The sequence below is a fragment of the Mustela nivalis genome (genome assembly GCF_964662115.1).
Source record: "Mustela nivalis genome assembly, chromosome: 2".
Lineage (NCBI taxonomy): Eukaryota > Metazoa > Chordata > Mammalia > Carnivora > Mustelidae > Mustela > Mustela nivalis.
Genome location: NC_139021.1, coordinates 124,352,042 through 124,367,401, shown reverse-complemented (window position 1 = coordinate 124,367,401; position 15,360 = coordinate 124,352,042). Strand labels below are relative to the sequence as shown.

Here is a 15,360-nt window from a genome sequence, read left to right as displayed (position 1 = left end):
CTATGGGGAAAGAGAAAGATGCTTAACTGGGATTTAGGAAGTCTTACTATAGTGATAGGTGATGTAACTATATACTTCATCTCATCAAGAAGCCCAGGAAAGGTATTACATTATTCCTATATGCTCTTGAAATCGGAGCCCATCTTATTTTTTTAAATATGATGATATTCAGAAATAAGCCTTAAGGCAAGAGCTGAACAGCTCATGGAAGCCCAGTTATGGAAGGTTATTAAAAGATCTCTCAGGGTTATTTCTGTGTTTAGTTATTTTCAATTTAGTCCTTAACATTTTTTCAAAAAGGATTTGGGTGTATCTGTAAAAAATCAGGGTTACATTAAAAGCATGAATGTTTGATTATAGTTAGGAGATCATGAGAAATGTACTCAGAGGTTTAACTTTACTTGAAGTGTAATCTAGAAATATGTCTTAATGATACGATAATGTTTCATTTGGTTGGCTGCTTTCATGAAACAGTTTTTAATTTTAAAATGTAGGGAAGTGTGATTTCCTATAATTTATTTAAATAGGTTTATAGCTTTATAGACTGCATGATTTTGGCATACTTCTGTTACTTGGTGACAGGGTACCTAAATTATATTTCTGTCATTTTGAAAAGTATATAATCGCCATCTAGAATAATGCTATTTTAAATGGGAAGTGAAGGATTGATTGCAAATATTTTAGGATTACTATTGTAAAAATCTTATAAAGAACCTCAAAAAATTACTCTGCAAAGAAATACCTCCTGACATAACATTGTCATTTATCCAAAATTGATATCAAAAATCCGAGATTACTTCATGTGAAGTCTATTAATGAAACAGTCTAAAAGGTCAACCCATGTTGAACCTGGTTGTTTTTATACAGTTAATTTCTGTATCACTCTCTGTGTTATTTCTTTTATCCTAGACATCACCACTTAAAGATTAAAAATACTTTTAGAATTTAAATATTTGGCAATAAAGAGAGCCATTAAGTGGGAAAAAAAGATCATCACACAAGGTATGGTACATAGTACAACTTAAGATGTGGTAAGAATGAAACAAGTATAAATATTTTGTTTGCATTATCTTTTATTTAATATTAATTACATTTAATATAACATCTTTGATATTTAATACAAATAAATTGTAAATTCTAAAAAATATCTGTCATCATATTATTTTGCCTAGTATGAAATACCTATTTTTTGCACTTTAATGATCAATATTTGGAATATCTAGAAATGGAAAATACTTATTAAAGCATAAATAATCAGTGATACTAATAAAAGAATTTTGCTAATCAATTCTGATACTAAAATTCAGAATTTCCAATGGCCATTCATTTCTATAAAAATCTTAAAATTACCATGATATACTTGTTTAAAAATCTGTGAAATTTTTAATTGACTTAATACTTATAAAGATATAGATGGTAAGCAATATGGCCAAGTCACAGATACTAGGATTTCTAGCAAGAGTTGCAGGCCCTGAAACTGAAGACCATCCTGGGAAAAGGCCTGTCAGTGTCATTTGCCTGCTCTTAATATGTCTTCCCTTCTCAGATTTCTCTTCCAGCCAGTACATCTGTCATATTTCCTTCTTAGTAGTAAATCACCTCTATTCCACAATATTTGAAAGATTTGCAAATGATAGCCACTGACAGAGTCATTTTCTATTTGTCCATTATGGTCCACAATACCTTCCTAATATCCAGATGACTGGCCTGTAGAAGAGACATTACAGTCCAGAACATCACATCATGTGTAAAGTGGGCTCTCTACATATTATAGTCAATCAGTCTTCATATTATTAGAGCAAGATAACTTTTAAGATGACTGATTACTCAAAACACATTTTAGGAACTTGTGTGTTAGATATATCTGACTAGAGTTCTATGTAAATGATTTGCTATAGAGAATGAGATGTACATGTATTAGAATTATTCCCATAAATTCAGTTATATTCACATTTTTAGGAAAAAAACCATGAAATTAGAGTATTTAGTATAGCTTTATATCCAATAAAAATCACAGGTGGATGGCTAATACTCATAATTTCCAAAGTATTAAAATATATTAATTCTTAATATTACAGAAAAAACAACTTGTTCTTGTCACGATGAGACAGAAGACCTAAAGGTTACTGTGCATAATTGACAGTTTTACGAATGAAAGAGAAAAGAAGTAGAAGAGAGCATATGTTAAAGATTGCTTTTAACAATAAATCCCTCTTCTCTGTTAACATTTGCATGTTGGTCTGAAATGCATTTCTCACATAAAGACGACAGCTGAGCAGTGTAAAAAGTCAGTTGTTTGAGAATTTTGGTGTTTCAGACTCTGAAGATTATATATATATGGAGATATATCTATATCTATATATCTATCTATATTTGCATGATATAGATTTATAGATGCAGAATTAGAACTGTTTTATATTTGGTTGTAATATTGAAATACTTACTGTTGAACTCCATCTATGTCCTCTGCCAGCATTTCAGTGATTTGAGCAGCTGAAAGAAAATCTGGAGACAGAATCTTTTCATGTTCCTGGAATTCAGCATCTCTCTATCAAAACAAAAACAAAACAACAGAAATGAGTTATTTCAATAATATTATTAACCCAATAATATCAAAATGTGCTTAGTTTCTAGTTGCTATCAGAAATAAAAGTGAAACACAATAGTCTTCTAGATAATGATTTTTCTCTTCATTTTCAAGTAATGGTACCTCTCAAAAGTTGAATGTCTAGTTAAACTGTCTTTTATGCATATTTAAAACTGGGTGATGGCTTTCAATTAACAAACACGTTTTGGTATTTATTTTTTTTATCATGATAATGTACTCTTTAATCCCACTTCCCCCTTCTCCCCTTCAGTAACCATCAGTTTATTCTCTGTAGTTAAGAGTCTGTCCTTTAGTTTGTCTCTTTTTTAACCTTTGATCATTTGTTTTGTTGCCTAAATTACACATACAAGTGAAATCACATGGTATTTGTCTTTCTCTACTTTATTTCACTTAGCATTACATTCTCTAGCTCTACCCATGTTTTCATGAATGGCAAGATTTTATTCTTTTTTATGGCTGAATAATGTGTATATATTATATATAGTTTGTTATATATTATATTATATATAATTTATTATATATTATATTAATTATTGTTAATAATTATAATTATTAATTATACTCTGTTAAATTATTATATTATATAATATTATATTACATATCCCACATATTATTATATATTATATAATATTATATATACAGGATTTAAGGATATTAAGGATTTTTGCATCTTTATTCATGAGAGATATTGGTCTATAGTTCCTTTTTTTGTGGTGTCTTTATCTGGTTTGAGTATTGAGGTGATACTGTCTTCATAGAAGGAATATGGGAGTTTTCCTTCCTCTTGTATTTCTCTGGTAGAGTCTGAGAAAAATAGGTATTAACATTTCTTTAAATGTTTGGTAGAATTTGCCTGTGAAGCAATCTGGTTTTTGACTTTTGAACATTTTTTGGTTACTGAGTAAATTTCATTGCTAGTAACTGGTTTTCTCAAATTTTCTTTTTCTCTTTTTTTCATTGCTTTAGTTTTGGTAGATTACATGTCTCTAGGAAATCCAAGAAGCAGACATCCACCCAGCAGTGACCAGTCTGCCACATGTCTCACTGAAATATCCACTATGTCTCATTCAAGGACGCAACGTCTACCTGGCAGTGACCAGCATGCCATATATCTTACCCCTAGAAGCTGAAAACCCAGTGCAACTGGGGGTATAGCAGGACCACTTCTTTATTCTAAGAGTTTTGGTCCTCAACAGGATTGGTCACCAATCCTCAATGCAATACCAACATCATACCATTACAATGAGGAGACATCCACCCAGTAATGAGAAAGAAAGAAAGACTTAAGAGTCTGTGTTCTATTCTAGGAAAACATGTGGTGGATCAAACGTGCTGCTTATGGGAAGAGCTTCCCAGAGAATCACCAATAGGCTGATCATCCCCAAATGCATCTTGGTTACTCCCAGTGACAGTCTTAAATCACTGGGGGCTTGGAGGACTTGGATGATCAGTCTTATGTGTGTGTTCCCGGCAAGCCACAAATAATTATCATGCAGAAGATTTCCTCGATAGGGACTGCTACATAAGAAATAACTTCTGACACTTCCCTGGGTTCTTAGTCACCTTAAAACACTTTCTGATGGGAAGGAACAAGTGTCCCTTTTCTTTGGAGCTGAGTGATTCAGTCTCTTATGCCAGCTAAGAGCCTTAAGAAAAACTGTCCAAGAACTGAACCAGAGAGTCTTACAATTAAAGAGAGAGTAAAGTTTCAGAGCCAACTAAAGCAATCCAGAGCACAGGAAATGAACAGGGAGTGAGAATAGGGAATGAGAATAGGTCCCATATCAGTTCTCCCAGTTTTCCTTTTCCCCAGAAAATAGACCAGTTACACAGAGGTGCACAGAGACAGAAATTACAGCAGCATTACGCCAACTCTGTTTCACAGAGGAGGAACTTAGCAATCCCCAAAAGTCAAATTGTGCTGTGCAGACTTAATTTTGGGGTACCATTGTTCCTCTGAGGGTCACTTCATGATTATCAAGATGATGCAGGCAACCCAAGTCCAAGGACCCAGAGTGGGTCCCACAGGACCAGCCAAGTGGGTGCTTGCTTCATGCAGGATGGAAATCAAATGCAAGCCAAGGAGATGAGAGCAGATACAGTAAAAGCATCTAAAGACTCAGAAAGGAAAAGGAGCATGAGCCTCATCTTTGCTTGGGTATCTGAAGCTTTTAATGGAGGACTGTGGTCTTGTTGTATGTGTCCTCTTAGGCATCCAGGAACTGATCGAACAAGAATGAATTACAAACTTTAAAAAATACTTACATGTTCCTCATTGAGCGTGGGGCTCAAGAGGAGGCAAAGACAAGTAAAAAACTTGTTAGCCTCAATAACTTAACATCTAGTGGAAGGAACAAACCAAGGGTGACTTTAAAACGAGAAGATAAAATAAGTGAGTCATAATAAAAGGACAAGGACAGACACAGGACAATGAAAGCCTATAGAAAGGAGGTCCAGAAATGCACTTGGTAAGACTAGACAAGAATGATGGAATGAATCAGCAACAGAACACATGTAGACTGGTTCTGTAAATATCAAGTAATTCACACAATGGTGCCTTGGGTACAAATCAGGGTCTAGTTGGACATAAGTGGGAAGTGGGCATTGGGAACATGTTGTGGGAGATCTCAAATTTAATACTTGAATAAATATTTACTGAGTGATTACAAAATGCAACATATTGCACAAGAGATCACAAATATTTTAGATCCTTGGCTGGTCAAAGAATGACAAGCTGAAGAGTTTGTTCTTAGTAATACAGACAGTAAGGAATCCATGACGCTTTTTAGCAGTGAAATGATAAGATAAATCTGTTCTTTAAGGAAGGGCAATTTGTAGGGGAATGAAGGAAGGAAAGAAGCAGAGAAAGGACACAGAGGAAAGTTCAATGAAAATGTCTTTGAAACTGGTCAGGAATGAGGCACGGGATTGCACTGGGCTCCTAGCAGTGTGTATGAAAAGGGGTGAATGCAACATTATCTGGGGGACTAAAAGTGGTACAAATAAATAGTATGTGTATCTGAAATAGATGATTGAGAAAAGAGAAAGGTGGAAATTCTCAGGCCCTCCAGAAGCTGAGTCCTTTTGTTCAGAGTACAGACTGTAAAAGCCATATGTGGCACTCTTGTTACACCAATAAAAAGCACTGGAAGATGATGCCTGTTTTAAGAGAGTGACATGACAAGTTTGATTTCAGTGGTTGAATTTAAGGTGGAATACGCATATCGAGGAAGAAATGTTTAGGAGGTAATTAGAAATGCTAGACTCAGAAAAGTCCAGTTTAAAAATATTGGCTTAAGAGTCACTCCAAGTATGACAATGGATAAAACTGCCCAGAGCCAGAGCATGGGGAGAAGAGCTGTGAATGGGGGATGGAAGAGGAGACTGAGAAGCAGAGGTAAAAAGCAGTCGCTCCATAAAAATAAAAAACTGTGAGATTTGGGGGAGGGTGGGGGCAAATGTTTTCAATTCAATAAATATTTATTTATCCTTCTATGTGAATGGGTTCTAGTGAATAAGAAGAACAACAAAATGCTTTGCTATAGCTAACAAGAGCACATCCTACATTTTCCTTATTTCCTTCCAAGAGTACTAAAATCCCCAAACTAAAACTTACTGGTAATGGCAAACAACTTAATGTTTGTATTTAATATTATGTTATTGTATTTTTATTTTTAAAAATCTAATTTAGACATTAAATGTGCTACTTTATTAGCTATCTTTTTGTAACCTAGGGCTAGCAAAGTAAACTGGTTAATCAATTAGTTTATAACCTAAACTATATCATTCAATTAGTTTATAAACTCAATAAGAAAAAAAATATTTTAGTACCTAATAGAATACCTTGCACCTAGTGGGCTCTTAGATCTTATAAATAGAATTGTATGAACTCAGTTTTTAGACAGGATGGTATTTTAGTCAATAACATATGACTACATATTTGTTAAATGTTTGTTGGTTATGTTTTTTATTATTAGCTGTAAAGCATAATTATTCTATACTGCCAACTCCATTAGACTGTAAATTCCTCAGGGACAGTCATTCAATCTTTTACTTCTTTTTACAATTTTGCAGATCCTAGTTATGTCAACATAGGTTGTTAATCGACTGTCTGAATCCATCTCTATCATCTGATGACATTATTAGATGATAGTAAATGATGAATAGGGGACTTGAATTTGGAGGGCTCAGAGGGTTCGACTACTGATTAATTTTGTGACTTACAGCAAGTCATTTGAATCTAAGTTGAATTCATGGTAAAAAAATCATTTTGAAATGTTTTAAAACACAAGATTACTGTCATTATTAATAAAAATATGCATGGAGGGTACACTGTACAGACATTCAGATCAATTTTATTTGATGTAAAAATTTTCTGGATAGAGAAAAATAGGTCACACAAGACTGTATGAAAGGGAATACAATAATCTTAAACCTTTTGTACAATAATAATTCTAGGTAAAATGCTTAATATTAGTGCTTCGTTTTTTACTAAAACTTGATAGTTTAAGATAATCATCTTGTAGGAGGGTTTGCCTCTGGTTTTTGTTTTCTTTTGTCTTAAATTGAATTCCTGAACCTATTTTAAACTAGTGCTCTTTCTTGTTTGTTTACATACTGTCTTGCACTTGAAAGGATATAAGGTGGTAAAAGTCTTTATTCTTTCAACACATATATTCTGACTTATGAAAATTAAAGATACAATACAAAATTCATGAATAGGCTAATAAAAATGTGATATGTAATTTGGTTTTCTCTGTAAAATTCCATCTCTGACTAGAAAAATATGTAAGCTAAACTTCACTGTAACTCATTTTATTCCGCCACCTGGTAATTTTAGCAATTATTCTAGAAGCAATAAAATTGTAAGCCTAATATTATATGCCAGATAATCTTTTCTCTGAATTTCTTCTCTTATTCACCTAAACTCTCCACATTGTATGTCTTCCTTCTAGAATTTAAGCTTTTGAGATATCTTTCTATCCATCACTGGTAGTATCCCAAAAGATTCTTAATAAATGTTCATTAAAAAAAAGATAACATAGGGGTGCCTGGATGGCTCAGCGGGTTAGGCCGCTGCCTTCGGCTCAGGTCATGAACTCGGAGTCCTGGGATCGAGCCCAGCATCTGGCTCTCTACTCAGCAGGGAGCCTGCTTCTTCCTCTCTCTCTGCCTGCCTCTCTGCCTGCTTGTGATCTCTCTCAAATAAATAAATAAAATCTTAAAAAAAAAAAAGATAACATAGTTCATCAAAGATGACTAAGAGGGGTTTCACAGTCATAAAGAATATAGACTAGCCTACAATTTCTATACTTAGAAAGTCTCTCTTTGAGCATGAAAATAAATGAACTAAGAAGCCATGCAAAAGGAAGATCAGTACTACTGATTCAGCCTTTATTTAAAATTTTGATCCATTATGAGTTTTTTGTATTAACTTTTAATTTAAAAAAAATGCCCTCGACTGCATTATAATCCCAATTATATCACTGCAGTTACGTATCTTGACTACTGAATTTCTGGCATCTCTTAAATTTTATGCCCAAGAAGACTGCTCTACTTCCCTCATTACAGTCCAGGCCATGCTAAGGAGCCAATTTAAGAAAAAGAAAGCTATTAAAAAAAAAAAAAAAAAAAAACAGATTAAAGAAGGATAAGTGAAACAAGAACTCGTTCTTTAAAGTGATGAATAAAATAGGTAAAAATATTTGGCAAACATGATTAAATGAAAAAATAAACATATGACACATTCTATAGACTTACATTTGAAAATTATAAGACAATGTGTAAGTCCTCAAATTTGAACAGGGGTAAGAAAGAGAATGGAATTGACCACATAAACTAAACTGTAAGTCTGCTTTTTTAAAAAAGTCACCACGCCCAGATAGTTGTACACTTGAAGTTCTACCTAACAATGAAGAACACATAAATTCTGTGGACTAATAATTACAGACTGTAGACAATTCATTTTTAAGAAGCTGGCAGAGTCTACACACAAAAACCTAAACAAGCACAAATTGGAAATTATAAATCAAAATCATTCATGAATTCAGATGTAAAAATTTTAATTAAAATATTGTCTTAGAAAGTTGAATCCAACAGTGTACTAGGAAAAATAAGCTATCATTATGACCAAGTAAGATTAATTTCAGAAATTCAAGGATGGATCATCATTAACAAGATACTTTTTGTGTCAAATTAAATGATAAAAAATGATATAATAATGAAATATTAAGTGGGAATTTGCTAGAATTCAGGAGCAAAACTCTTAGTAAAACATGAATAGAAAAAAATAGCTGAAATACAAAAAAGATTATTTGTCAAAACATCAGACTGAATGGTAAAAAACTGAAGTCATTCTCATGAAACCAGATTCTGGCTAGTAACATTATTGCAATTTAACACTCTGTAGAAATTCTAACTAATATAATAAGAAAACATGTGGGTTAAACATTAAAAATGAAGTAATAAAGAAATTTTTATTTGAAGGTTACATGGTTATATACCTAAGACACCTGACATTGTACTAACATGGTTTCAGTTAATAAGAAATTTGATAAGATGGTAACATAACACGAATATATAAAGGCCAATTGCTTTTCTCTATATTAGAAACTAATTAGAAATGGAAATGGCAGAAATGTGATTAAACTATACTTGGTTATAAATATAGTAAGAAAGATACAGGACCTATAGAAATTATAAACTTTATCAAAAATTTAATAAAAAGCTTAATAAAGGAGATTTATTGGAAAACTTCAAAAAAATTAAATCCTTCCTACATTATAAATGTAACATGATGGCAATTTTAAATCTCAACTATATCATTCTAGAACTTTATAAACTAATTTTTAAAAATTCTTATGGAAGAATAGATATATTTTTAAAAAGAAAAATAGTGAGAGGAACCTTTCCAAATTAGACATTAAAGCTAAATATAAAATAGTATGGCATTGACATAAGAATGGGAAAACTGGTCAGTGGAAAAGAAAAAGATATTCAAAAATATATCTACAATAACATATATAAATTTTCAGAAATTCAAAAATACATATACATGTATACATATGTGTGTGGGGTGTGTGTGTGTGTGTGTGTGTGTGTGTGTGTGTGAATAAATAAATAAATGTTTGGCGTGTCTATTCAGTTCCACTATTCTGTCCATCCTTGTGTTCATTCACATGTATATACACATAATGTGATAGTGGTAGTCCATTCTCAAGGGGAAGAGAGAGGATGGTTATTCAGTAAATGAAGCTGGCATAACTGATGGTTCATGTCTAGAAGAAAATAAAATTAGGTACTCATTTCAAATATATCAAATATATCTATCAAAAATTAATTTTAGCCATGTTAAAGACTAAACCTTAGTAAAACAATACTTTATATATTAGGAAAAGAGTAAAGATTACTTGCATTGTCTGAAAGGGAGGATGAAGACAGGAGAAACAGGACTTTGAAAATAAGAAAGGAAACCCAAAGACCACTAATAAAAAGGACAAGCCCAAATATTTGTCAAATTCGCCACACCCACAGCCACTACTCTCAGAAGTTCTAAATGTTTTATAAATACTACTACTGTATATTAACATTTTAAGGAATATTAGTACTGTTTTCTCAACAGTATTTTAAGTAATAATTTTGTTATCCTCCCCCAGGGTCCTGCTCAGGTCTTGGGAGATCAATACTGGAAAGAATCTGACTAAGAAGAACCTTTCAGTATTTAACTGAAAGAGGGGTCTCTGCCATATTTTCCATCTAACCCCTAAAACATATTGTGGACACAAATGGGCAGCCAGCAGACCTCATCACTCTAAAGAATGCAGGCTCTACAGATCCACTGGCTTCTCTGTGGCCTAGAGGAACCCTGCTATCATTGGAATGGAAACTGGGCTCTACCATGCAGTGTATCAGCCTGTTCATCTCAGTATAGGCTAAGTGAGTACAGCTCAATGAGTCCAAATTCCCTCTTGATTTCTTCAGTTTGTTACCAACTAAAAGACTGAATATTTTCTGAATTGCCTGTCACAGGGAATACCTGCTCCTCCAAGAAGTTAACAAATATGCCACCAACAGTGCTAAGATGGCAGACAATCACCTGAGGTCTATAATTAACTCAACTCATCTGACCCATCTAAAAAACAAAAGTGATTTTCTTTTCTCTTGGAACATAGCACTTCTTTGCATCTTAAAAAAAAAGGGGGGGTATTTCTTTTTCTTTTCTTCCTTTATTTATTTTTTTTGAAGTGCAGATTCATCAGCTCCAAATTATCAGAAAGGACATATCTATATCTACATGGACAAGTACATACGAACAAGTGTACACTGACAATTGCGCATTTTCTTAGGTAAGTTTTTGTGTATTTTTAAATAACACGACTTAATTGGGAAATTTGCTCTGCCACTTTCGAAATTGTATTACTTACATTAGAGATCACAAGGGAGTAACTAGCTTAGTAACCAGTTTATCACATTAAAATGTATTTTTAATGTATGCTAATTTCAACAGACTCCTAGGACAGTCAGTGTGCTAATTTAGCGGTCTGCAGTATTGGGAAGAATCTGGATTGGGAACGACTTGTATGTATCTCTGCGGCAAGACACCAGATTATTGGCTGTGTGTTTCTACATTTAGAAAATAGCAGCTAATACTTAGCTTCTGCACAAAAAAATCTTATTTAGACTAAGAAGGGAGTTGGGTATAGCCATGTAAATTACATTATTATTCACCTTCAGTCTTAAAAAAAAAAAACTCAAGAAAAAACTTTCTAGAACATGATGGACTCCGTGTGAAGATTTAAACATTTTAGCAGTATGTGGAATGGCAGATATGTTCTTCATTAAAATCTCAGGATACCAAGTTTATGCGCAATTAAAGTAATCTAAAACCCATTTGTTATTGAGAGCTAGTGTTGGGAGGGGCCTAAAGATAAATCCTTTTTTCTTTTTCTTTTTTCCACATACAGGAAACCACTGGAGAAAGTTAACCTTCGTAAAGAGACAAGTGGATGATGAGCAACGAAGCCAAAACCAAAAGGTCGATTTTCCAGGGCTCCTCCTTTGTCCTATCATGTATCTCCGTATTTAGAGAAGTGGTAAAATAATCAGGGAGACACCAAGCCCTGACCTTGCAAATATTAATCAATCTACTAACAATGAAGAGTTATTATTCCATGACACCTTTGAGCAAGAGAACTATGATCACTGCGAAAGAATTAGCAGCACTTTCCAAACGGGACCTGTCCATTTTAGATCCCAAGATCCCGTTCAAGGGCAGAGAATCCGGGAGAGGCACCTCTCGCGGCGCTCCGGGGCGGGGGCGCGGCCGGCGGTAAGGCTCCGGGAGCGCAGGGCGCTTCCCGGACCCTGGCACCGCTCCGGTCCGCCCCGGTCCGCTCCGGTCCGCTCGGGTCCGCTCCCTGCCCCGCCGCCACTCGTCGCCGCGCTCCCAATCCCGGAGCCAGGCGCCTCCCTGGGGACGGGCCCCAGCTGCGGGCCGCGTGGGCCTGAGGCGTGAGATCGAGGGTCGCGGGTGCCGGGAAGGGGCGGCGTACCTCCGACTCGGGTGTGGTTCCCGCCGGGGTCGTCGCCGCGGGGGTCGTCCCCCCGGGAGTGGTCCCCACAGACATCCTCAGGATCTCGCCCCGGAGTTGCGGCCCTTCGTCGCCTAGGCAACCGAGGCGGGGCCGCAGGCGCGAGCCTGGGGAACGAATCCCTCCGCGAAGAGACTTCCGGGTCGGAACTTGGGCCGCTCAGGGGGAGGGCAGGGGCGGGGCCCGGGCCGCTGCAGGGCTGCTGGGCGGGGAAAGACCCCCTCAGGAGCGCTTTGAAAACTCTGCTAGAGACAGACTTGTTCCTTTTAGTAAGAATGAAAGCAAGAAGGGGAAAAAAAAGGCAACTTAAATGAGTTAGTATGTGGAGAGGTGTCTAATGCTAGCATAGCAAGTTCTCAATAAATATTAAAGTGAGATATATGCGGCACCTGGGCACCTGGGTTGTCAGAGGTTAAAACCTCCCTCTTGGCTCAGGTCAAGATCTCAGGGTCGTGGGATCCAGCCCCGCATCAGGCTCTCTGCTGGGCAGGGAGCCTGCTTCCTCCTTTCTGCCTGCCTCTCCGCCTACTTGTGATCTTTGTCAAATAAATAAATAAATAAATAATTTTTTTTTAAAAAGTGAGATATATTTTTGGAACTTGATCATTGATTTTGGATATTAAGGAGTTATTGTACTTTTAAGGCGATATTAAGAAAAAAAGGTTGGGGCGCCTGGGTGGCTCAGTCCTTAAGTGTCTGCCTTTGACTCAGGTCATGAGCCCAAGATCATGGGATGAAGCTCCCAATGGGGCTAGCTGCTCCGGAAGAAAGCCCGCTTCTCCCTCACTCCCCCTGCCTGTGTGTTTTCTCTCTCTCTCTCTCTCTCTCTCTCTCTCTCTCTCGCTGGCTCTCTCTGTCAAATAAACAAATAAAATCTTAAAAAAAAAAAAAAAAAAAGGAGGCTCCTCTTAGAGATGCATACGGACAGATTTAGGGATGATGAAGTGATACAATGTTTACATTTACTCCAAAATAGTGAGGGGAGGGGTTTGGATCATTGAGTGGAGTTATGGTAGGTGAATCAAGATTGAGTACATGGAGGGGGCGGGGTCATTATACTACTCTATATTTTAGATATGTTTGAGATTTTCCATAATAAAGCATTTACAAATAATATATCTAGTGGCTCTATTAGTATTCTTCTCTGATGACAACACCCGCTTTGAAAGTTCACTTTGTATTTAACTGCATGGGGGTTGCTATGCAGAAAGTTTACTGTAAAGATCAGACATTACTTAAGTGCTTTGGTTTCCGCATCTGTAAAAGGAGATGGTAACAGGGACTTCCTCAAAGCATTGAGGATTTAACATGCTAATACAGGAGGCTTTTACATGTGAGGATTTACCATGTTAATATATGAAAATGTTTAGAAAAATGTCTGGCACCTGTAAGTGTTAGATGTTATTAGGATCTGCATTAAGTTGTGTTATGCTTCTTGTCACCTTAATCCACCCAGGACACAGTAGCCAGGACAATATTTCATCATGGACCTCTTATATTTGCCCCCTCTATATACTCCTATTTGGCCTTTCAGGTCAAATTGAGTACTGTAGCTTTACATAGCCTCATAATAATTGTGCCCAATTGCCTCACAGTTCAATTATGCATACAATTCATACTGTCAACTTTTGTTCATGAATTCTCCCATTTTGTGTATGTTTGGTCAATCTTTCACGTGAATTGTAGGGTCCTTTCCTTGATATCTTCATTCTTAAAGAAACTGGTTTAGCTCCTAACACAGAGTAGTCATTCAACAATGTGTTTATGACTTCCAACCCCATTCAAAGAGAACTACATTAGAACTTCCTCAATTAGTGAAAATATAGTCTATTTATAGTGACTGCCAGAGTTAATATAAGAGCTACCACCTCACAAACTCATTACAATGCTTAATTATTTGATTGTTTCCTTCTGATAGCTACTTCAAAGAAACTGAAAATAACAAGTCACCTTCTGCTAGGTGACAATTCTCCACGTTCTTTAAATCTAGCATTTGATAAAGTGCTAAAGCATTGATCTCTCCAAACTGCCATTCTAGTCACCTCAAAGGTCTGATTTATTTCTCTGGCCTTTAATTGTACTGCTATTTCTTTGATAGTTTTTAGGTTTTCTGTGCCCCTTTTTGGACTAGATGGATACTCCATTAAAGATGGAATCAATTTTCACAGTGATGGGAGTGTTTCCTCAGAAAGGGGAGAATTGTTTTGTAGGAATTCCAGTTTTACTGTATTTAATGGTGTAATTTATTGGAGAAGTCATTTTCGAGGAGGTAATTTAATTTTATGGGACACAAAATTTTTTGCCCAGTAAGGAGTGGCGTTGAAAGCCCATTAGCCTGAAGGTTACTTTTAATTTGCACAAGTTGAAGCTGATTTTAGCCTCCCACTTCTTTTGTAGGGAGGTGCCAACAAGGAAGACAAATCTCAGTAGGTGATGTGCTTTCTTACATGGAAAGGTCAGTTAAGTCTTCCTTCTCAGGTCTCTTTTGAAGATAAAGGCTTCAAACCAAAGCCTGTAAAATTCAATTTTTTATCTTATTGTTGTAGGATGGAAGAGAAAGGGAAACATATGGGTCTTGTAGTTTACAATTATTGTTTGAAAAGACCTTTGACTTTTACCACATCACAGTGAAATATGGGATAGCTCAATACTGTTATTTTGACCATTCGGATTGGTCCCTGTTCTCATGAAAGTATTCTCATCCATATACCTGTAAACCTGTGCTTTTTATAAATAGAATCAGATTTTCTGGAAGAGAGGCATTTTCACAATTTTGCTAATTCAAGTATTGGATGTTTAAAATAAACCTTATTTTTAAATACCTGAGAAACATTTAGGAAATGTCTAGACAATGCTATGATGGATGTTGATGGCCTAGTGTGGCAATATATGGCAATGAGCTCCAATAGCAAGATGTCAGCTGACTTCTTAGGGTAAGGAAACATTTCATGGTACCTGTGTTAATAGCTCCTTTTAAATATGAATGAAGTTCTTTAAAAACAAATGAAATAATGTCACTAGTGTGATTAATGTTATACTAGTAGTTCAAACAAGGTGATTCCTGAGGTCTTCAATCTTTTAACACTCCTGATGATCTTAAGTGATCAAGCTGGAAAAAATCCAATTTGGCCTTGAAGCAGTTCTGAGACACCCTGACATTCT

The 15,360-nt window shown here is 35.6% G+C and overlaps 1 protein-coding gene across 6 annotated transcripts in view; it reads right to left on the bottom strand.

Moving 5' to 3' along the window:
- Positions 1-12,337, bottom strand: part of CABCOCO1 (ciliary associated calcium binding coiled-coil 1) — a 114,372-nt gene extending 102,035 nt beyond the window's left edge. For 5 of the 6 annotated variants that reach the window (XM_082719176.1, XM_082719179.1, XM_082719177.1 and 2 more), the window contains exons 1-2: positions 12,160-12,320; positions 2,445-2,548 (exon numbers count right to left, since the gene is read on the bottom strand). In XM_082719176.1, the coding sequence (XP_082575302.1) occupies positions 2,445-2,548; positions 12,160-12,234 (179 nt within the window). In that variant the 5' untranslated portion in view covers positions 12,235-12,320. Of the gene's footprint in view, positions 1-2,444; positions 2,549-12,159 lie in introns of all 6 variants that reach the window. The other variant, XM_082719181.1, reaches the window with a different exon arrangement.
- Between the last annotated feature and the right edge of the window lie 3,023 nt (positions 12,338-15,360).